At 45.2% G+C, this 22,486-nt stretch overlaps 1 protein-coding gene across 2 annotated transcripts in view; it reads left to right on the top strand.

The window, feature by feature from the left end:
• Positions 1 to 22,486, top strand: part of ACO2 (aconitase 2) — a 183,014-nt gene that overhangs the window by 152,048 nt on the left and 8,480 nt on the right. For both annotated transcript variants that reach the window (XM_033929388.1, XM_033929389.1), the window contains exons 16-17: positions 13,496 to 13,628; positions 18,473 to 18,594. In XM_033929388.1, coding sequence (XP_033785279.1) covers positions 13,496 to 13,628; positions 18,473 to 18,594 — 255 coding nt within the window. The remainder of the gene's footprint in view (positions 1 to 13,495; positions 13,629 to 18,472; positions 18,595 to 22,486) is intronic.

The following is a 22,486-nucleotide window of genomic DNA, read 5'->3' as shown; positions in this document are numbered from 1 at the left end:
TCTGTGATGCACAAGAAACCTGGATCGAAGTCTATGAGTAGGTCTTTTAGTATTTGGGTCTTATTGCGTACTGATCTGGCGTTACAGTAGAGTGTTGGGACTGGCGTGAGAGAGTCGGAGGTAAGGTTGGGTAGGCTGGCTGGAGGAACAGGCTTTAAAGAGGTGTGATTGACTCCTCGGTGTTTTTTGAAAGGGTGGGTTCTAGTGCGTACTAGTGTGGGGATTCTGAGACCAGGGCAGATGTTGTTGGAGTTTGTGGAGTCGCGAAGGTTGGGGGGGAGAGGTTTTTGGCAGTGGGAAGTGTTGGTGAAAGAGCAGAGAAGAAGAAGGAGGAGCCAGGAAGGTGGCTTCATTGTGGGATCAAGGAGAACTAATGAGAGGGGTTGGGGCAGAGCTTGCTAGGCAGGAGGGAGGAGAATTGAGTATAGGTAAGGACTGAGTGAAACGGGAGAAGGACTAAGAACTGAAGGAGAATATGCATCTAGTTGTTTCTAGTGAGATACAAACAGGGGTGGATCTTAACAATTGCTAATAGTGAGATACAGACTGAGGTGGAGCTTAGCAATTGTTAATTAGTAAGATAGGAACAGAGGTGGTGCTTAGCTGGGGAACGGTGGTAACTAGTGTGTATATGCGGTAGCTAGTCTGTATATGCGGAAGCAGGCTATATGCGGTAGCAGGCTATACATGCGGTAAACAGTGATGGGCAGTACAGGCTATACATGCGGTGGCAGGCTAAACATGCAGTAGCTGGCTATACATGCAGTACAGGCTATACATGCGGTAACAGATTGTACATGCGGTGACTGGCTATATATATTGGCTATACATGTGGTTTTACATGCGGTAACAGGCTATAGATGCAGTCTGTGCATGTTTTAACAGGCTATAGGTGCGGTTTATAACAATCTATGACATGCTGTACATGAAGTTTGTACAAGTTAAATAAGCAGGCTATACAAGATATACAGGTTATATAAGGGCAGGGAAAGCTGTGTTGAACCAGCTGATAGAATCCCCAGGAAGAGCAGCAGTTGGGAGAGACGAAAGAAAACACAGTTCCCTCAGAACCTGGTGTGCTTTTTCTCAAGTGACTTGGCACTAGAGGACAGCGTTAGAGTGGCCCCTCTGCTGCTGTGTTGAAACCAGCTGATAGAATCCTCAGGAAGAGCAGCAGTTAGAGATGAAAGAAAACACAATTCCCTCAGAGCCTGGGGTGCTTTCTCAAGTGACTTGGCACTAGAGGACAGAGTTAGAATGGCCCCTCTTTGCTGCTGTGTTGAAACCAGATGAGTTCGTTGGGACTAGGAGAAACATTGACTGCATGGGTTAAAGACTGGCTCAGTGGCAGACTTCAAAGGGTGATGGTAAATGGTACTCCCACCGAAACGTCGGAAGTGACCAGCAGAGTGCCGCAGGGCTCGGTCTTGGGTCCAGTCCTATTTAATATCTTTGTACGAGACTTGCCTAAGGGACTTCGAGGTAAAATTGCATTATTTGCCGATGATGCTAAACTGTGCAACATAGTGGGCAAGGGCACCATGCCCGACACTGACGCAGGACCTACTTTTACTGGAACAATGGTCCACAACTTGGCAACTGAGTTTAATGCCAAAAAGTGTAAGGTTATGCACCTTGGCAGTGGAAACCCATGCAGAACTTACACCCTGAATGATGAGACCTTAACAAGAACTGTGGCAGAACGGAACCTAGGAGTAATCATTAGTGAAGATATGAAGACTGCCAATCAGGTGGAGAAAGCTTCATCCAAGGCTAGACAAATGCTGGGTTGCATCCGAAGAAGTTTTGTCAGCCGAAAGCCTGAAGTTGTAATGCCACTGTACATGTCCATGATGAGACCTCATCTGGAATATTGTGTTCAAGTTTGGAGGCCACATTATCAAAAGGATGTACTGAGAATGCAGTCGGTTCAGCGAACGGCCACTAGGATGTTCTCAGGACTCAAGGATCTCCCATATGAAGACCGTCTAGGTAAGTTGCAGCTGTACTCTCTTGAGGAACGCAGAGAGAGGGGAGACATGATAGAGCCGTTTAAATATGTTACCGGCCGTATTGAGGTGGAAGAAGATATCTTTTTCCTTACAGGACCAAAGGCAATAAGAGGGCATCCGTTAAAAATCAAGGGTGGGAGATTTCACGGTGACATTAGGAAGTATTTCTTCACCGAAAGGGTGGTTGATCGTTGGAATGATCTTCCACTTCAGGTAGTTGAGGCCAGTAACGTGTTCGATTTAAAAAAAAAAAAAGGGATAAACATGTGGGTTCACTTCGAGGAAGTGCTTAGGGGGGAGGGTTCTTCGAGTGGACAGACATGTTGGGCCGATGGCCCTTTTCTGCTGTCATATTCTATGTTTCTAGTGTACAAGATCACCAGCCCAAATCTTTGCTAGAGAGCGGCTCTCATCAATATTCCACTGGAGTCTCTGGCTGCTGAACGTTATCAGAGTGGGTTAAAAGACAGAGTTTGCACACCCTCCCTCCGACTGGTTTGTGGATTCTCCAGCAGGTCGACCAGAGAAAGCAAAGAGGGATCCAAAGATTGCTACATATCCAAGCTATAGAACCAGTTCCTCCAGACGACTCGGGCTCCAGCAGATATTCCGTATAATTTGTCATGCCAAAGAAAGGATCAGAGGAGTGGCATCCCATTCTGGATCTGAAATATGTCAGCGTGGCCCTGAGAGTACCTCGGTTTTGGATGGAAACCATTTGGTCAGTAATTGCAGCAGTGCAGCCAGGACAGTTTCTAGCTGCCTTAGATTTGATGGAAGCTTACCTTCACATCCTCATTTCCTGGAACACAGGAAATTTCTCAGATTCCATGTGCTGGAAAATCACTACCAGTTCTCAGTGCTTCCCTTTGAGCTAGCAACAGCGCTCCACATGTTCACCAAGGTTATGGTGGTGGTGACTGCTCCTGAAATTAAACGATTGGCTAATCAGAACACCTTCTTGACCAGGAGAATGGGTGGAAGCGACAGTTGTGGAGACACTGTAGAGTCTGGGATGGATTGTGAATTTCTGAAAGACACACAGAAAGAAGGGGCAAATGAGATGACAAATCAGTCCTAAAAGAGAACATTTTTTGCATCAATCTCAACAAGGATCCACGTTTCGACAATATAAAAATTGTCTTCCACAGGGGACATACTACTAAATAAACACTTTCACTGTTTAATGTTAGTTCATCGTCTCTGCCTCGCTTGCATCATCTTTTCATTACAGTTTATATCATTATGATACCCTTATATTAAGTTATTTTGCTTTCTGGCAATAATTTTATTTAACAGTTCATGATTGCTTTGCACTACTTAAAAACAGCTGGTATGTCTCTCCTTACTAATACTTAATGGTTGACTTCACTTTAGGTTTGTTTTAAGCAGTTTATTAATATTGTCTTACCTTATTGACACTTAATGAATCAGCTTAATTAATTATTTGTTTTTGTATCTTTTTATTTATTTTTTGGTCTACTTTTGCTCTCTTTTTACTCATTTGAGTCACAATTTATGCACACCTTTTGTTTTTTTACACGCTAAGTTTTTAGAAGCATTCTTTCATTGATTAAAAATATTTTTAATGTGCAATTATATATTCCTATATATGGGTTCTTTTAATTGTTTTTATTTTGTTGTTTTGTCCCCTAAGTAAGACAATTTTTATATTGTCGAAACTTGAATCCTTGTTGGGATTGATGCAATAAGCATTACCTTTTTGGACTGATTTGTCATCTCATTTGCCCTTTCTTTCTGTTTGTGCGTCGTTTTGCAAGGTGGATTTTTCTCCTTTGTATTCTGACTCCTCCTTTGTATTCTGAATTTCTGAAAAAACCATCTGGTTCCGGCAAAGTCCCTAAAATATCTGGGAAGTCGTATTTAACACAGCAAAAAGCCAAGTCTTTCCAGAAGCATGCAAACAGAAGCTTCATGGTCAGATTACAGACCTGTTGACCAAGCCTGAGACTACAGCATGGCATTACCTTCAAGTCCTTGAGTCGATATTGGCCACAATAAATGTGGTGCTCTGGGCAAAGGTGCACATGTGCCTCCTCCAAGATGCATTGCTGTCTCACTGGTCGCCTCAGAAGGACTCCCTGTAAGTTCTACTCCCCTGGACAGTGGCAGCCAAGCACAGCATGATCTGGTGGCGCTGTCCACAGCCTTCGGTGAAGAGGATCCTGCTTCGGATCAATTCATGGGTCACCTTAACAGATGCCAGCTTGTTTGGCTGGGGGGCTCATTACAGTAGTCACCTAGTACAAGGCCAATGGACTCCATCTCATTGGATGTGGTCTATCAACAGACTGGAACTCCGAGCAGTTTGAATGGTGCTGCTCAAACTGCAGTCATTGCTGGAAGGCAAGATGGTCAGAGTCTTCTCTGACAATGCCACTGTGGTGGCTTATGTCAACAGGCAGGGAGCCACCAGGACCGCTCTGCTCCAACAGGAAGCAAAGGCATTGTTCTTTTGGGCAGAATTACACCTGCAGGCAATCTCTGCGGCACATGTGGCCAGAGTGGACAATGTTCAAGCAGATTACCTCAGCAGACAGACATTAGACCCAGGAAAATGGATGTTGTTTTTGAAAGCATTTCAGGCCATTATGAGAAGATGGGGGTTGTTTGACGTTCAACCTCTTGGAGACAGCAAAGAACAAGAAGGCGGATTGGTTCTTCAGTCGTACATATGAGCCTGGAAGTGCAGGGCTTAGATACCATGGTTCAACCATGGCCAGAGACCAGACTGTTGTCCGCAGTGGTGTACCAAGGGGGGGGCGGGAGGGGCGGTCTGCCCCGGGTGCCAGCCCTTAAGGGGTGCTCCCGGCCTTGCCGTTCAGTCCCCCCACACCCCCGAAGGACCGCTCGCCCCACTGACCTTCCTGCACCACCTGTGAAGCAGCAAGCAGCAGGATCGCGAGGTCAGCTATCCCTGAGCTGCTTGGGCGCTGCTTCCTGCGCCGCGGTCCCGCCCCTCCTCTGATGTCAGAGGAGGGGCGGGAACGCGGCGCAGGAAGCAGCGCCTAAGCAGCGCAGGGATAGCTGATGTCGCGATCCTGAAGCAGGACCTTCCTGCTTCATAGGTGGTGCAGGAAGGTCAGTGGGGTGAGCGGTCCTTCAGGGGTGGTGGTGGGGACTGAACGGCAAGGCCGGGAGCATAGGTAGTGCTGCTTCATAGGTGGTGCGGGGAGGCCAGGGGGGCGAGCGGTCCTTCGGGGTGGGGCGGGTGGGCAGGCAGGCAGGCATTCAAGGGGGAGGGGGGTGACAGGCAGGCAGGCCTTCAAGGGGGAGGGGACAGGCCTTCGGGGGGGGGGTGCAGACCTTCAAGGGGGAGGGACAGGCCTTCAAGGGGGGGGCAGGCAGGCCTTCAAAGGGGGACAGGTCTACAAGGGGGGACAGGTCTACAAGGGGGTGGGCAGGCCTACAAGGGGGTGGGACAGGCCTTCAGGGGGGTGCAGGCCTTCAGGGGGGTGCAGGACTTCGGGGGGGGGTGCAGGCCTTCAAGGGGGGGACAGGCCTTCAAGGGGGGACAGGCCTACAAGGGGGGGGACAGGCCTACAAGGGGATGGGACACCCAACTGGGCAGGAAAATCGAATTGAAAAACCAATTCAATAGGCTGAATCGAATCGAAATTTTTTTCCCTGAATCTGGCAGCATTAGTTTGCGCTACTGTCTTAGACTTTAGGACCTGGGATTGGGGAGAGATGGCATCCTCAGTACTTTATAATGCAAGTGAAACGAGGATTTGGTCAGACTTTTGAAGGGTCTGCAGAAAAAAAATATTGTATAGGCCGGGGACATGAAACAGCAGGAAATGGGAACTTTTCTTCTTTCTATTTTTGTGAATGGAAAGGCTGAGGATGTCAGAGAGTTCAGTTAAAATATGTGCTTTATAAGAAAATATAATAATGTGTTTTATAAAGTTTATAGCATAGCTGGCCTACCCAGTGAGGTGTTTCTAGTGGTGGTGGTGGCAGCGTGTCAATGTGTTGAGAGGAAGAGGTGGTCTGGGAAATTCTGCTGAGCAAACTCCGGGCCCATTTCCACCCCCCAGTTAGTCCACTCCACTCAACTGGTTCACACACTGAGTGGGTCATTGGGTGTTGTGTTGGGATCTCTTCCAGTGGTTTATCAGTATCTCCTTCTGGTCCAAGGAAGGAAACTTTGTTATCCTTAGCATTGGCCTACAGAATATGTTTGTAACAGCGCTGCTTGTGTGGCATTAGGCTATGTAGTGATCGAAAGAAAAAAACAGACCTTTGCACATTTTTGCACTTTATGGTGGGTGTATGAGGAGATTCACATTTCCTGCACAGCTAAATCCATGTGAAGTTACCTTGTGCTGTATTTGACATCTAGCAAGGTCTCTGTTTGAAAGGAAAGATCTAAACTTAAAAATGAAGTGGCCAGAAGTTATGGTAAAAGCAGATAGTGTAGCTGGTTTTAAGAAAGATTTGGACAAATTCCTGGAGGAAAAGTCCATAATCTGTTATTAAGACATGGGGGAAGTGTCTGCTTGCCCTGGATCGGTAGCATGGAATGTTGCTACTCTTTGGGTTTTGACCAGGTATTAGTATCCTGGATTGGCTACCATGAGAATGGGCTACTGGGCATGATGGACCATTGGTCTGACCCAGTTAGGCTATTCTTATGTTATGTTCTCATCTGTAGGAGCCTTTGTTTTCACTTCTTATTTTAATGTATTTTTTTTCTGGGAACTTATCAGTGTTTTTTATAATGGGAACAAAAATGGAAGAGAATTAATGTGTGTGGGATGAGGGGGTAACTAATTTCTTCAGCTAAATAATTCAATCCACTTCAAACAGACATAGGAGAACTCACGCACCATTCACACACCCTCCAACCAAAAACGTCAAAAGAAAAAAACTGTTCGACAACCTCCTAGCCATTCGAGCTGCAACACTCGACCCCCAACCCTACAACCAATTGACATCGACCACATACTGCAAAACCTTCAAAAAGAAATAAAAACCCTTCTATTCAAAAAACACATAAAACCGAACTAACACAATCAGAACTGTCCCAAGCATCACCTGCAACTACTCCATATGTACTTCTGATGTCATGACAATTCAGACATAATTTATGTTATGTTATGTTTGGAATATAAGAAAATTTTCACTGCCTGTTTCTATTCTGACCATTTATTCCGTTTCATGGTCATTACAAAAAATATTTTTTTACATGGGGGGGTGTCAAAAAATGATGGGCCCCGGGTGCCACATACCCTAGGTACGCCACTGGTTGTCCGTTTTCCTTCTTGGCCCATGATAGGCCAAGTGATCTGCCACATAGCTCATCACATGAGAACAGTAGTTCTTGTAGTTCGAGATTGGCCCAGGCGCCTGTGGTATGTGGATCTCGTATGACTACAAAAGGAGTGAAATCTCAGATTCCAAGTGCATCCAAACTTATCTCGCAGGGGTGATTGCCCTAGAAGATCCACAACACTTTGTTCTTATGGTATGATTCTTGATCGTGCAACACTAGTCCAAAAAGGATACTCAGAAGTAGCCATTGCTATTCTACTTAGAGCCAAAAAGCCGATGACTTTTTCAACATATGCTAAAGCATGGGAAATGTTTCAGCGCTAGTACAACAAAGTTAGATCCAGGCAGCCCCATCTTGTCCATACTGGCATTCCTGCAGGAGGCCCTTGACAAAGGAATGGCAGTGGCATCCTTTAGAGGTCAAGTAGCAGGACTCTCCTGTTTTAGGGGCTGAGAGAAGAGAGTAATACTCATTCTCAAATTGGAGATATTTTAAAGCAATTTTTGAAATTTAATAAAGCTTTATGTTCTTCCGAGCTTTATTCTGATAAAGAAATGGAAGGTTTAGAATTTTTAAAGTTAATTCAGGACCTAGTTCCCGAGCATATAAAAAGAAATCTAGATGCACCTATCTCACTACAAGAGCTTCAGACAGCGTTGAAGTCCCTTGGAGCTGGATACGCTCCAGGTGGTGATATATTTATGGTGGAGTTTTTCAAATCATTTCAAAATACACTTTTGCCTCATCTTTTAAAATTATATCAATTGCGACTGACTAAAGGTTGTATTTCAGGTACTATGGCTGAATCTTTAACTATTGTTTTGCCGAAGCCAAATAGAGATCCTATGTTGGTCTCAAATTACAGGCCTATTTCTTTAATAAATGTGGATGGAAAATTCCTGGCTAAGTTACTGGCTCTAAGGTTAGCCTAGGCTCTCCCTTATATGATCGGTATGCACCAAAAGGGTTTTGTTGCTCAGAGGCACTCTTCAAATAATACTAGATTGGCATTTCATATGCTAAATTTATCAAAAACAATGAATGATCTGGCTTTCTGTGTCTCTTTGGATGGAGAGAAGGCCTTTGATCGAGTGGAGTGGACTTTCATGTATCAAGCAATGGATTGGTTTGGTATAGGATCTGGATTTATACAAATGATCCAAACCTTGTATAGCTCCCCTTCTGCCAGATTATATATTAACTAGTATTTTAGCCCGTTACATTAACGGGTGCTAGAAGTCTGTCGGCTCTCGTAGTCCCTTGCTGCCGCCCCCCCTTCCCTTTCTGCGGTCCCGACTCCAAACCTGCCGACTCCAGCAGCGTCTGCAGCACTGTACACACGCTGCTTCTACGGCCCCGAAGCAGCTTGTGTAGAGTGATGCAGACGCTGCTGGAGTCGGCAGGTTTTGGAGTCGGGACCGCTGAAAGGGAAGGGGGGACGGCAAGGCGAAGAACTTACTTTTACCAGAGCAGGGAGTCCAGCGCTGGTGGCCAGTCCTGCCGGCAAGTGTAGTTAGGTGCTGTAAGGCTGGGGACCCGTGCATGCGCACTCCTGCCACCACAGACTTACATCTCACGGAACAGGGAAAATGGAACACGCAGGTAGAGTGCACATGGGCGGCTAGAGTTTTATTATATAGGATAATACTTTTTCAGAACGCTTCCTTCTGGAGAGGTGAGTTAGGCAAGGATGTCCATTATCTCCTCTGCTATTTGATATTGTTTTGGAACCCTTGTTATTGGCTTTTCAACAGGCAGAGGAGATACAGGGTATTCCTTATGCAGGTTGGGAATATAAGGTCTCTGCGTATGCAGATGATATCTTGCTTCATTTGAAGAATCCTGAATCTATCATTCCGCATTTACTGGAATTGATTGAACGATTCAGTAAATTTTCTGGTTATAAAATAAATTGGAGTAAATCATTGGTTCTGCCGCTAAATGTACATTGTACAAAAGGATTATTTGAGTCATTCCCATTCCTTTGGAAGGAAGAGGGGATAAAATATTTAGGCATCATGATACAAAAAACTCTGGAAGACACAATGACAGTAAATGAAAAATCTTTATTGCTGAAAGTCAAAGAAATCTGTGAGCATTGGAACCCATTACATCTTTCTTGGTGGGGGAGAGTACAAACTGTCAAGATGATGATATTGCCTATGGTTTGCTACCAAATGGGTATGTTGCCAGTTTATTTTCAGGGGTCCTTCTATAAGAAACTAAATAGAATTATCACTAACTTTATTTAGCTGGTAAAACTGCTAGAATAGCTCTAGTATCTTTGCAAAAACCAATTGTGGAGGGTGGGGTAAATTTCCCAAATTTTTACAGATACCATCAAGCTTTTATTATGTGGCAGAGTATGTACTGGTTTCTTCCTGAGGTCTTGGAACATCTCCCAGATTGGTTGTACTTACAGTGGCAACTTATGTCCTCATTACAGTTGTTTCATGTGTTGAGTATCAAGTTATCCAGATATGTTAAGGACAATAGTATTTTATTTGACACATGGAAAACCTTGAAATTTATTAACAAACTAACAGATATTCCAGTAGAGAAATCTACTTATCAAGTTTCAAGTTTCAAATTTTATTGATTTTGATATACCAACCATCAAATTAATATCTGGCCGGTTAACAATCGAATTAAAAAGATAGGGAAAACTGAGAAAAATAAAAATGTGTGAACATATAAAAAAAAACAATTACCAGACGTACTGGAATGTGAGGGTGGAATAAAGGGATGGGTAAAGTTACATATTTGAGAAGAAAAAAGGAGATAGTAGGGTTTGGGTAGTACATAAAGGGAGGGGTTGCTTTGTCAAAGAGATTGTTGTGAATAGGAAGAAGAAGAATAATGGTTCTAAAGATTATTAAATGCATCACAGAATAGGAAAGTTTTTAGACCACTCTTAAATTTGTCAAGTCGAAGTTCATCACGGAGATGCTGTGGTAGGGAGTTCCAGAGAGTAGGTGCAGTTACTGCGAAGTTTACTTTTCGTGTATAGTAGAAATCTTTTAAGGAGGGGATGAAAAGAAGTTTTTGGTCGGTTGATCTTAGTGTTCGTGGAGAACTTTGAGGAATGAGAAGTTTATCTAGGAACGAGGGCAGATGATAGAGTTTAATTTTAAAGGAAAGTAAAATGATTTTATAGGTAATGCGATGAGTGACAGGAAGCCAATGTTCTTTTTTTAAAAGAGGAGTGACATGGTCATATTTACCTATTTTATATATAAGTTTTATTGCAGTATTTTGTATTAGTTGTAGGCGTCTGATTTCTTTTTGAGGGAGACCATTAAGGAGTGAATTGCAGTAATCTAAATGGGAAATTACTAATGAATGAATCAGAATAATGATTGAACTGGTTTCTAGTACAGAAGTTAGAGATCGGATAATACGTAATTTAAAAAAACAGGTTTTAACAACTGAACTTATATGGTCATGAAAAGAAAGTTCCCTGTCAATAGTGACGCCTAAAAGTTTTATTTTGGTATCCATATGAATAGGTGTTGATTTGATTGATATGTTGTCTAGTAGGAATTCTGTGTTTTTGATAGAGAATAACATGCCTCGGGATTTATCTAGATTGAGGGAGAGTTTATTTGTGAACAACCAGTCATATATGATGTCTAATTTGTTATTGATGTCTTTTATGTCAGAAATATTTGAGGTGTTGATTGGGTGAAGAAGTTGTATGTCATCGGCATATGCAAAGATAGTAAATCCTATGGATTGAGCTAATGTAAGAAGAGGTGATAGAAAAATATTAAATAATAGTGGGGATAGAATAGAACCCTGGGGGACACCGTAAGATTGTGTTGTGGCAATAGAGGTAGCGTTGTTTACGCATACAATGTTGTGACGTTCATTAAAGAAAGAAGTAAACCATAATAGAGCTGGACCCGAGATACCACAATCTTTGAGTCTGTTAAGAAGAAGAGAGTGGTCGATGGTGTCGAAAGCTGCTGCTATATCTAGGGAGATAAGAACAACAGATTTTTGATGATCATGGTAATAATGGATGGTTGAAATAAGGCCCAGTAGTGATAGTTCTGTAGAATGGGATGAACGAAATCCGGTTTGACAAGGATGTAAAGAATTGGTTTTTTCAATAAACTCTGAGAGTTGAGAATGGACGATTTTTTCGGTTAACTTAGAAATCATGGTCAGATTGGCGATAGGGCGGTAGTTTTTCGGTAAGGAGGGGTCTAAGTTGTGTTGTTTGAGCTTAGGGAAGATTAAGGCTATTTTCCAAGCATTGGGCACGGCACAGTCAGAGAAAGATTTAGATATCATTTCTGAAATAAATGGACCGAAAAAAGAGAAGAATTTGTTGAGAATTGAAGGGGGAATACTTTCCAAGGGATTATTAGAAGTGTTTAAAGATTGTAAGATCCGATGAAGATTTGTTAATGATGGCATTTTGAAATTTGAAAATGTGCTGAATGATAGTTGTGTGGAGTCAATAGAGTTTTGAGTCAATAGAGTCAATCCTTATGGTTAAATTCCAAGATTCAAATTAGCAAGTCTGGTATCTTCTGGAAGCACTGGATGCAGGCAGGTTTACGTACACTAGATGATGTTTTATCAAATGGGAAAATACTTGATTTTTCACGACTGCAATAATATTTTGGCATGCAAAGTCTCAAATTTATAAGTGGTTGCAATTGAAGTAAGCCATTCAGAAGAGGTTCCCTGATTGGCGTAATCTAAAAAGTCATAGCTTGCAGGTCCTGTGCTTCCAGATAGATTTCCTAGGGCATCAGGCCGCTTAGTGGTATAAATTAATATCTGAATATCTAAATAAAAAAACAAAAACTAGCCTAAAAGACATTTGGAGCATTGAGATAAAGCAGCAAATTTCTGCTACTCAATGGCCACGAATTTGGACTTGGAGGATGAGATGTACAGCGTCAGAATCTATGAGACAAACATGTTTTTTCTTGTTACATAGATCTTTTTGGACCCTTGTTAGGTTATAAAAGTTAGACAGTTCTAAATCTAATAGATGCTGGCACTGTCATCTTGATATAGGGACACCGGATCATCTGCTGTTCTATTGTCCTTTGATACTCAATTTTTGGAAGTCGATATGGGGACAGATTAATGCTATACTTGAGTCATCAATTCCATTGACATATGATATAGTCGTATGTGGGATGATATTACATCTTAAGTCCTCATTGGACAAATATAAATGTCGGCTTTTCCTTATTATGACAGGGATAGCCATGCAAATGGTTACTCGTAATTGGAAGAACTGGGATTGCCTTAGCATTACTTTTTGGTGGGTGAACTTATGCTTAAGTTAAATGTATGAGAAGATGAATGCGGATATGCTGGGGCATACTAAGAGATTCAAGTTAATTTGGGGCCCATTGACGTCTTTTGTGGATTCATTATAGTTGTCCTTTATCTTTATTATCTATTTTTTAGCACACACATCCAGGGAGAGGGAGAGCAGAAGGGGGGTATTTCTTTTGTATGGTTCTATTCCCTTATGAAAATGTTGGTTGGGTGGTGGTGGGGGGTTTACTGTTGTATGGATACTGATTGACTATAAGTGCATATATGATTACTATTATTTGTATAAATATTGTATTGCATTTTTGTTAGTTTTGAAAACTCAATAAAGTTAAAAAAAATTTCCAAAAGCAATAGGACTCTTTAAGGGTCTATAGGTAATGTTCAGAAGCTGTTTTTTCTGGCAAAGGATGTGTTAAAAAGTACTGGCTGAAAGGATATTCAAACCCTTTCCACAACCTTCACATTTTATTTGCAGTTTTCTTAGTTTAAGAACTGGAGGGTAATTTATGCATTAAAATTTGCAGAAAGATGTTACACTTTTTACTATGTAGGGGTTGTCAGCTTCTGTTCATTTAGAGATTCATTGAAACATACAATGTGACCAGCAGGGCGAAAATTTCTACATAACTGTATACACCATATGCTATACAAGAAGGTACTGTTGAAGCAATGCTAGACACATAACAGGCACACACAGCACAATAGAATTGGCAAAAGCAAATGTGCATAAGGAAAAACAATTGAGACTTGCAAACTGCGACTTGTTCCTGCTTATGCTATAGCAATTGCTATGAATCCATTTCCTAGTTCCAACATAATAGCTGCCAGAAGTGTACATAGTGATATTATTTCTGATCTCAATCTCTTCCCACAGAAACATAACATTAAATGGGTAGTCATCGGTGATGAGAACTATGGGGAGGGGTCAAGCAGGGAGCATGCTGCCTTGGAGCCCCGGCACTTGGGGGGTCGAGCTATCATCACCAAGAGCTTTGCCAGAATTCATGGTGAGTCTGGATATGCCTGATATCAAAACCTATGCTCTCCATCTGGATCTATATTTGACATACAAGGAGGAAAATAAATCTTAGTTTCACCAGGAAGTTTTAGGAGTAAGGGAGAAAAACTGAAACCCCCATGCCACATGCTACCTTATTCCCTCCCAATATCCTCTTTGGTGGTTGATGAGAGAAACTGTTCATTCTACACATACTTGTCACTGATGTTTCTCATGGTCAGTTTTGACCCATTGTTTTTGTGCACTTTCACCCGGGGGGTGGGGGGGTTTGTAGAGAGCATTATTTACATTCTTTATCGTCCCTTCAGACCAGCACAGGGTTTACGTTCCTTTGCCAGCAGGTGGAAACTGAGAACACACTGAATTCTAACAGTGCAGTCCCTCATAGAATCAGTCTGTTCTCAGTGATCATAAGGCAGAGGTGGTGATCCTGTAAAGTCTTCTTTAAGGCCTTGGCGGGTTCTATTGGAAAGGTTAGGTAGTGGTCTTTTTCTCTGCCCCTGTTTTCTTGTCAAACTAAGCTGGGGTCCTTCAGGAGGCCCATTACACCTCAGGGGCGTCACACTCAGTCAGCCGAGTCCCTTCCCCCATTTTCCCTACCTCCCCAATTTTTCTCTAGAGGTGCCTCAACTGTTCGCCTTGCCAAGGGGCAAAGACGGTGTCAGGTCAAAAGCGCGCCGGGACAAAGGCGCGCCCAGACAATTGAGCGCAGTGCACGCCGCCGCACCACTCTAAATTACTGTTTTTAGCGCTCCGACGGGGGGGCGTGGGGGGAACCTCCCGCTTTACTTAATAGACATTGCGCCGCATTGTGGGGGCGTTGTGGGGGGTGTGGGGGGTTGTAACCCCCCACATTTTATTGAAAACTTCACTTTTTCCCTGTTTTTAGGGAAAAAGTTCAGTTTACAGTAAAATGTGGAGGGTTACAACCCCCAAACCCCCCCATAACGCCGGCGCGATGTCTATTAAGTAAACTGGGGGGTTCCCCAACAAAAACCCCCGTTGGAGCCCCTAAAAACTGTAATTTAGAGTGGCACGGCGGCGCGCGCTGCGCTCAATTGTCGGCGCGCGCTTTTGTCTTTCGCGCTGTTGTCTATGAACCGGCAAAGACTACAGTTTTGAGTGCCTGTGGGGTCTGCTCCTATTAATTTTAGTTTTCTTAAAAAAAAAAAACCAGAAGCATTGTTTTTTCTTTGAGTGCTGGTTTGCAGGGACTGTTTTCAGTCATAGTTTTTCTCCCATTCAGCTGCCAATTTCATTCAGCCTGCCTTGCAGTTCACAATGAGCACTTCTCGCAAGCCTAAGAAGTGCTCAGTGTGCTCCCGCTTAATGCAGCTGGTGTTTGTTGTTTTTGTTCGCAGCCAGAAGGGGAACCCTCATTAACTTGGGAGCTAACTTGGGAGCTGGTTGACTCGAGAGTTTCCCTGGCAGCTGCAAACGGTGAGTCGGCCGTGGATGGTGGGGAAGCCCAAGGTTTCCTAACCAATGACGCTGCTGGGGATTCCCCAGCCGTCACAGCACATCAGTTCTTTCTGGGAATTCCCTTACCGTGGCTTTGATTTTTCAGACCTCTTCACTGCCCTCGGTCTTTTCAGCGGGCTTTTCTTCTTTGGCAGGAAACTGCTATTTTGGCTGCGTCTTCTCAGGAGCTCTCGCCTAGGTTGGAGAGACAGGAACAGGTCGTGCAGGGCTCCTCCTCTGCAGGGAAGCGTGATTCTATCTCACCCATGGGTTTTCACCCGGATTTTGTTCTCACCATATACAAAGTGTATTTTATGCACGTGCCTGTTGCTCCTGTCTCCTCTCCGGTGGTTTTGGCCTCATCTGGGGGGTTTGGCTTTGTCGGTGCCAGTGCCTCCTCTGCCCCCACCGCCTCCACCTAAGTGGCTGCATGTTTCATGAGAGGATGACATTTTCCTTGACTTTTGTCCCCTGATGAGGCCCTGGGTTTTTCTGGGATCTGCAGGACCCTCGAGGGGGGGGCGGCTGGCAGACCAACTGACGATGCAGGTGGCTGGATGTGTGAGCTGCCCACATGGGAGGATTCATGTGTGGTGCACACTTTTCACTGGAAAGAGCTCCAAGAGCTTATTCGTCAGGTGTCCTCTGTCTTGCGTTTTGAGGAGGCCACCAAAGAGGTTCCACGAGTGGTGGATCATCTTAAGATGATTGACGGTTTCCCATTCTTTTCCCGTGCATCAGGATATAGTGCATGCTCAGTGGAAGACTCCAGATACCCCTTTTTGGCTGGTGTGATCCATGTCCTGGCTTTATTCTGTTCCTGAGCCTGATAGATTCTTTTTGGTCACCGGTTGTGGATGCTGTGTTTCAGCCATTGCCAAAAGGCTGTTCCAGTGGAACGAGGTTCAGCTCTGAGGGGACCTCCAGAGGATGGAGTCTCTTCTTAAGCAGAGTTTTGATGTGGCAGCTCTGACAGTCCAGGCAGCAATTTGTGGTGGTCTGGTGGCCAGGACCTGTTTCTGGTGGGCTGAGCATGTGTTGAATAGCGAGTCTAATGACTTGTCGCTGGTAGATAAGGAGGTGGCTAAAATTGAGCTCGGCTCTTCTTATTTTTCAGACACCATGTATGGTTCAAGCGTGTTAACAAACAACTAAAATGAAAAAACAGGGAAAGGAATGCCATATCCATTAAGAATGCCACCATTTTGAAATCTCCGATGACCTCCCCCCGTTATCATCGTACTTCATGGCATCTAGTAAGGTTTTTTTTAAATTTATTTATATTCTTTTACAAATTGTTAAACAACAATTTAAATGGAAATGAAAAATTGAAATAAGAAACAAATAAAACAAGTTATGAAATAATTTGTCATTAGTAACCAATATCAAAGCCCACAATATAGGGAGAGATAATCCATCACCTCCAAGGGAAGTTGGTTTTCAGGAATAGATCAAAATTAAATCACATTTTGAATCCATGAAATTCCACATTGTCAGTCCTGTAGAATAGACGGAGAATTGCCTCCTTAGCCTGGTGAAAAACGAAGGTTACCAATAAGGTAGCTCTAGTAACTATTTCTTCTTGTTGAGATGTTTCCAACATACCAATGAGATCCAAATCTCCTGGTACTGTTCCTTTGCCTTTATCCTCTTTAGGAATATTCAAATAATATAACTTTTGTAATGGTGGCATGTTATTTTCAGGAAATTTCAGTACTGATTTTAAGAAGGAATGAAATAGATCTCTTAGTGTTTGAAATTTGGAGACAGGAAAATTTAACAGTCTAAGGTTCAAACTTCTATTTGCATTCTCAAAATGTTCCATTTTCCTAGTAAGCAAACAATTTTTCTTCAGTTGTAAATTAGTGGAAACCTTCACTTCTGCCATTGATTTTTTCTAAATTGTCCATTCTATCGGACTGTTTTTGGAATTTCTCTTCAAAAGTTTTAAATTGAGAATTAGTATTCTGTACTGAGGTAAAGAATTGAGAGCATACCTTATGTAGAGATTCCAAACCACTCCATAGCGCTTCCATGTCGATCACCTCAGGTCTTGTTAAAGGAGCAGGAAAAGATATTCCGGGAAATACCCCAATGGGTTCCACCTCCTCCTTCCCTGCTTCATTGCAGGTTTTGGTTCCTCTGACCTCCGGTGTCGGCTATAGAGAATTTGGCAAGCTGTGGACCATATCCAGGGTCAGGGGTGAAATCTACAACGCCGACGGAGACATCAACTCTGGTGCCTCCTGCGCTGCTGACGGCGTCCCCAACATCCTCCTGGGACGCAGAGGAACTCCAGGCCCCAATGGGCTAAGCGACACTGCGCCCTCCAAGACCAAGGTCTGCCCACCTCGGTCAGCATACATGCCCACTCCAACCAGGACGGCATAAGTTGTAATTGCTGCGTCAACGAGGTGGCAGAGGAGACTGGAAGAATGCCCCTCTGCTTGCCCCTGCGCTTAGGCATAGCAAGAGGTAAGAGTATTTGGTAGAAATGTAAAATAGCCAGTAAAGTCCAGGAGCCAATTGCAGACTCGACTCACTCCGTCGCCATCTTGGATCCTCTCCCCAACACTCCTTCTCCACCTAGTAAGGTCTTGATGTAATCCTCTTTGAGGTGCACTGAGTGAGCCAGTGGAAGAGATGGATATTTGTTCCCGTTATAGAGCAGGATGGCATTGATATCCTGGATGAGCTATCAGTGAAGAGATGCCGCTCTTTTGGGTTACAGGCTATTACAGTTGCCTCAAGCAAACTGGTTACATTGTGGCAGAAGCAGAGCCCATCTTGATGGGTGAAGAAGGTGGAAAAGCTTGGTGACACTTCCTCTGATCTTTGACATGCACACTTTCATCCAACAAGTTTGACTGCTTGAGCCTAGACATCAGAAAAGCCCTAATTTTTTTCAGCTTGGAATCAATCTGGAATGTTCTGCAAAAGAGGTAAATTTCAAAATATCAATGTCCTGGTCACAAAAGCAAAGTTTGAGGGGAATGATAGCCATTTTCTATACTTTTGTGACATAGGCAATTAAAAAAGAACACTTATTACCCAGAAACAAACAAAATAAAAATTGTTATAGTGCTGTTTGATCCCCTCTACTAGAATTATTACTGACCTTTGAATGAACTTAATATTTTAGGCACCTATGGGACAAGATGCCTAGGAAACTTACAAGCCCACCTTTTTGACTCTTATGCCACTTTCTTTGCTGTGCATACACGTTATTTTCCTCATAGAATTATTATTAGATAAAGAGTAATTTTTCAGTAAAATGGACATAGCATGCTTGATATTGTTATGGCATAATAGTCTGTTGTTTAGCCTTCTCACAGATATATGTGTATAACATGACACTTGGACTTATTACAGAAACAAATCTGAAAAAGCAGGGTCTGTTGCCCCTCACCTTCTCCAACTCTGCTGACTATGACAAGATCCACCCTGAAGACAAGATCAACATCATTGGACTGAAGGACTTTAGACCTGGACAGGTAATGCTTTCATTCATTCACTGTGAGGGTCTCTGGGTTGTAGTGAGAAAAAGGGTCATGCGTAGCATTCCCTCTAATCCAGTGGTCTCAAACTCAAACCCTTTGCAGGGCCACATTTTGGATTTGTAGGTACTTGGAGGGCCTCAGAAATAAATAGTTAATGTCTTATTAAAGAAACTAGTGTTTTAGCCCGTTACATTAACGGGTGCTAGAGTAGATGTCTGTCTGTCTGTTTTGTTTTTTTTAATTTGTCTCTCTCTCCTTGGACGCTGTCATTCTTTCTGTCTGTGTCTTCCCCTGGCCCCCTGTCTGTCTATCTTTATTTCTAACTCTATCCTCTTCCCTCAGTCCTGCATGTGGCCTTTTTTCTTTCTCCTCCCCACTTCCTTCCGATGTCTGCTCCCCCTGTCCTCCACACTTCCATTCGGTGTGTCTCCCTCTCTCTACACCTTCCATCTACTGTTCACCCTCTGTCTTGCCCCTCTCTTCTCTTTCCATCCAGTGTCCGCCCTCTCTCTTTCTGTCCCATATGGCCTCTCTCCATCTCCTCCTTCCTTTTGCCTTGGTCTGGCATACCTTCCCTCCAAGCCATTCTCTCCCCCTCTGCTCCCTTTCCTCATTTAACTACTTCATTGGTCAGCAGCAGCATTCACAATTCATTGCTGTTGCTGGCTTCAGGTCTTTCTCTCTGGCCGGTACTGTCTTCATGAAAACAGGAAGTAGGCAGGACCGGCCAGAGAGGAAAGCCTGAAGCCAGCAACAGCAGTGAATTGTAAACGCTGCTGTTGCTTGAAGCACCCGAGGCAGACGCTTCTCTCCCAGCGAGATGACTTTAATATCAAACCTCCCTCCAGCGTTGGCAGCCGCAGCGCGCTAAACAGACTGCTTCGCGGCTTTCTTCTGCCGTTGAGTCCCTCTGTCGCGTCATTGATGACGTCATCAGTGATGCGGCAGAGGGACTGAATTGCAGGAGAAAGCCCGAAGCAGCCTGTTTAGCGTGCTGCGGCTGCCAACGCTGGAGGGAGGTTTGTGTCGGTATGTGCAGAACCGGTATGTCCCTCCCCCTCCAGTAGTGTGCAGCACTTTGCGCGGCGCATCCTCCCACGATCCTGGGTCGGCCACACGCTTGTGCTGGGGACTCATACAGTCCAGTCCTTCCGGTGAGTGTAGGGAAGTGCTGGGGATTCGCGCATGCGCACTCATGCGGCAACAGAACTACTGATCATGGAAGCACACAAATAGGAGTGCGCATTCGCGAGTTAGCCTTTTATTATATAGGACAGCGATGGCGAACCTATGGCACGCATGCCAGCTGTGGCACGCGAAGGCCTTGCAGCTGGCACGCGGGAAGGTCCGCAATAGAGAGCTGCACGGGTCGCGGGGATCCCGTGGGGACGCCTCCGAGGGTCAAGGGGTTCCTGCGGGGATGGATGTACTAAGTCGCGCGGCTTTTCTCCCTACCTGCTCTGCTTGCAACACAGAGCCGAACGGAAGTCTTCCCGACGTCAGCGCTGACGTCGGTAAACAAAGCCCTCCCTCACTCCGACGTCAGCGCTGACGTCGGGAAGACTTCCGTTCGGCTCTGTGCTGCAAGCAGGGTAGGTAAGGAGGAGTAGCCTCGCGGCTCGAGTGGCTACCAAGGGAGGGGGGCGGTCCGCCCCGCCCCATGTGCAGCACAGCCGGCCAGGTCCCCTTACTATTGTGGCGCTAACCCGACCGACCGACAACAGCCCTGGTCCGACAAACCTCCCTGCCCTTAACCGCGAATCTAAATTACCTTCTTACAGCAGCTGTAAGAAGGAAATTTAGATTTGTGGTTAAGGGCAGGGAGGTTTGTCAGACCGGGGCTGTTGTCGGTCTGTCGGTCGCAGAAGCGCCACAAAAGTAAGGGGACCTGGCCGGCTGTGCTGCACCCGGGGCGGGAGAGAAGGAGGGGGGAGAAGGACGCTGAAAGCACTGGGGAAGACAAAGGGGTGAAGAAGGACGCTGAAAGGCCATGGGGAAGATGGGGTGGGGGGGGGAAGGACACTGAAAGCATTTGTGGAAGACAGAAGGGGGAGAAGGACGCTGACAGGACATGGGGAAGACGGGGGGGAGAAGGACGCTGAAAGCACATGGGGAAGACAAAGGGGTGGAGAAAGACGCTGAAAGCACTGGGGAAGACAAAGGGGTGAAAAAGGACGCTGAAAGGCCATGGGGAAGACGGGGTGGGGGGGAAGGACACTGAAAGCATTTGTGGAAGACAAGGGGGAGAAGGACGCTGACAGGACATGGGGAAGATGGGGGGGGGGGAGAAGGACGCTGAAAGCACATGGGGAAGACAAAGGGGTGGAGAAGGACGCTGAAAGGACATGGGGAAGATGGGGGGTGGGGTGGAGAAGGACGCTGAAAGGCCATGGGGAAGACGGGGGGGTGGAGAAGGATGCTGAAAGGCCATGGGGAAGACAGAGGGGGGAGAAGGACGCTGACAGGACATGGGGAAGATGGGGGGGGAGAAGGACGCTGAAAGCACATGGGGAAGACAAAGGGGTGGAGAAGGACGCTGAAAGGACATGGGGAAGATGGGGGGTGGGGTGGAGAAGGACGCTGAAAGGCCATGGGGAAGACGGGGGGGTGGAGAAGGATGCTGAAAGGCCATGGGGAAGACAGAGGGGGGAGAAGGACGCTGACAGGACATGGGGAAGATGGGGGGGGAGAAGGACGCTAAAAGGAAATGGGGAAGAGAGAGTGGGGAGAAGACGCTGGCAGGGAAGAAGACAGAGATGCCAGACTATGGGGGGAGCGGAGGGAAGAAGATGGGTGCCAGACCAATTTGGAAGGGGGGAGAAAGGGAGAGGCACAGTAACAGAGCAAATGGAAGACGCAGAAGGAAGAGAGACAGTGGATGGAAGGAACTGAATGAGAACATGAGGAAAGCAGAAACCAGGCAACAAAGGTAGGAAAAGAATTCTATTCTCTTTTTTTCTATTTTTTTTTTGCTTCTGGATAAAGTAGTATATTAGTTGTGTTGATAAAAATTTATAAACAAAAGAGGCTCTGGTAGAAACCCGTTTACAAAGTGTGTATTCTTCCCAATTAATATTTCCAAATTAATAAAGTCTTTTTGCTTATTTGTGAATGGGTTTCTACCAGAGCCTTTAATTCAGTAGCATAATTAAATGAAATAACTATTTCTGAAGTTTATAGGGACGGGCGGGGACGGAGGGGGTTCCTCACGGGGACGGGCGGGGATGGAGGACATTCCTCGTGGGGACGGGTGGGGACGGAGGGATTCCTCACGGGGACGGGTGGGGACAGGTGAGACTTTGGCGGGGACGGGTGGAGACGGGTGGGATTTCTGTCCCCACACAACTCTCTAGTCCGCAATTAAGATATGCGGCGCGGCGGGAGGCGAGTGTGCCGGTGTCTGCTTTGCAGCTCACCTGGCAACAGGGCCGGACTGGCCATTGGGAGGACCGGGCATTGTCCCGGTGGGCCGCAGCCCATCCTCCTGTGCTGGCTGCAGTCCTGTGAGTGGATGTTTAGCCTGCCTGTCTTCCCCTTAGTATCCTATGAGCCAGGCAGTGTGTGAGGGGGAAGTGGGGGGAGGAAGAGAAGCTTCACACAGTCTGTCACAGGAACTCAGTGAGGCTGTAGTGTGACTCCACATGTGACATCTGTAATCAGGAACAGTTCCTAGTGCTCCCATGCTAGAGAGGTGAGGATATGGGGGGAAGTTAATGTGTCTAATAATGTGCTCCTCTGTAAAAACCTCTGTATCTTCCATGGGGGACATGCTAAATTCGAGGAAATAAAAAAGCTGCTTATGATGATTGCATAGAGAAGTTCAGTAAGCCGAGAAGAGGGCTGGGCTCTCTGTGAACAACCAACACACTAATCCTCTGCGCTGTAC

The sequence above is a fragment of the Geotrypetes seraphini genome, chromosome 2, assembly GCF_902459505.1.
Source record: "Geotrypetes seraphini chromosome 2, aGeoSer1.1, whole genome shotgun sequence".
Lineage (NCBI taxonomy): Eukaryota > Metazoa > Chordata > Amphibia > Gymnophiona > Dermophiidae > Geotrypetes > Geotrypetes seraphini.
The sequence above is the reverse complement of the archived record's forward strand: the minus strand, read 5'-3'. Positions and strand labels throughout refer to the sequence as shown.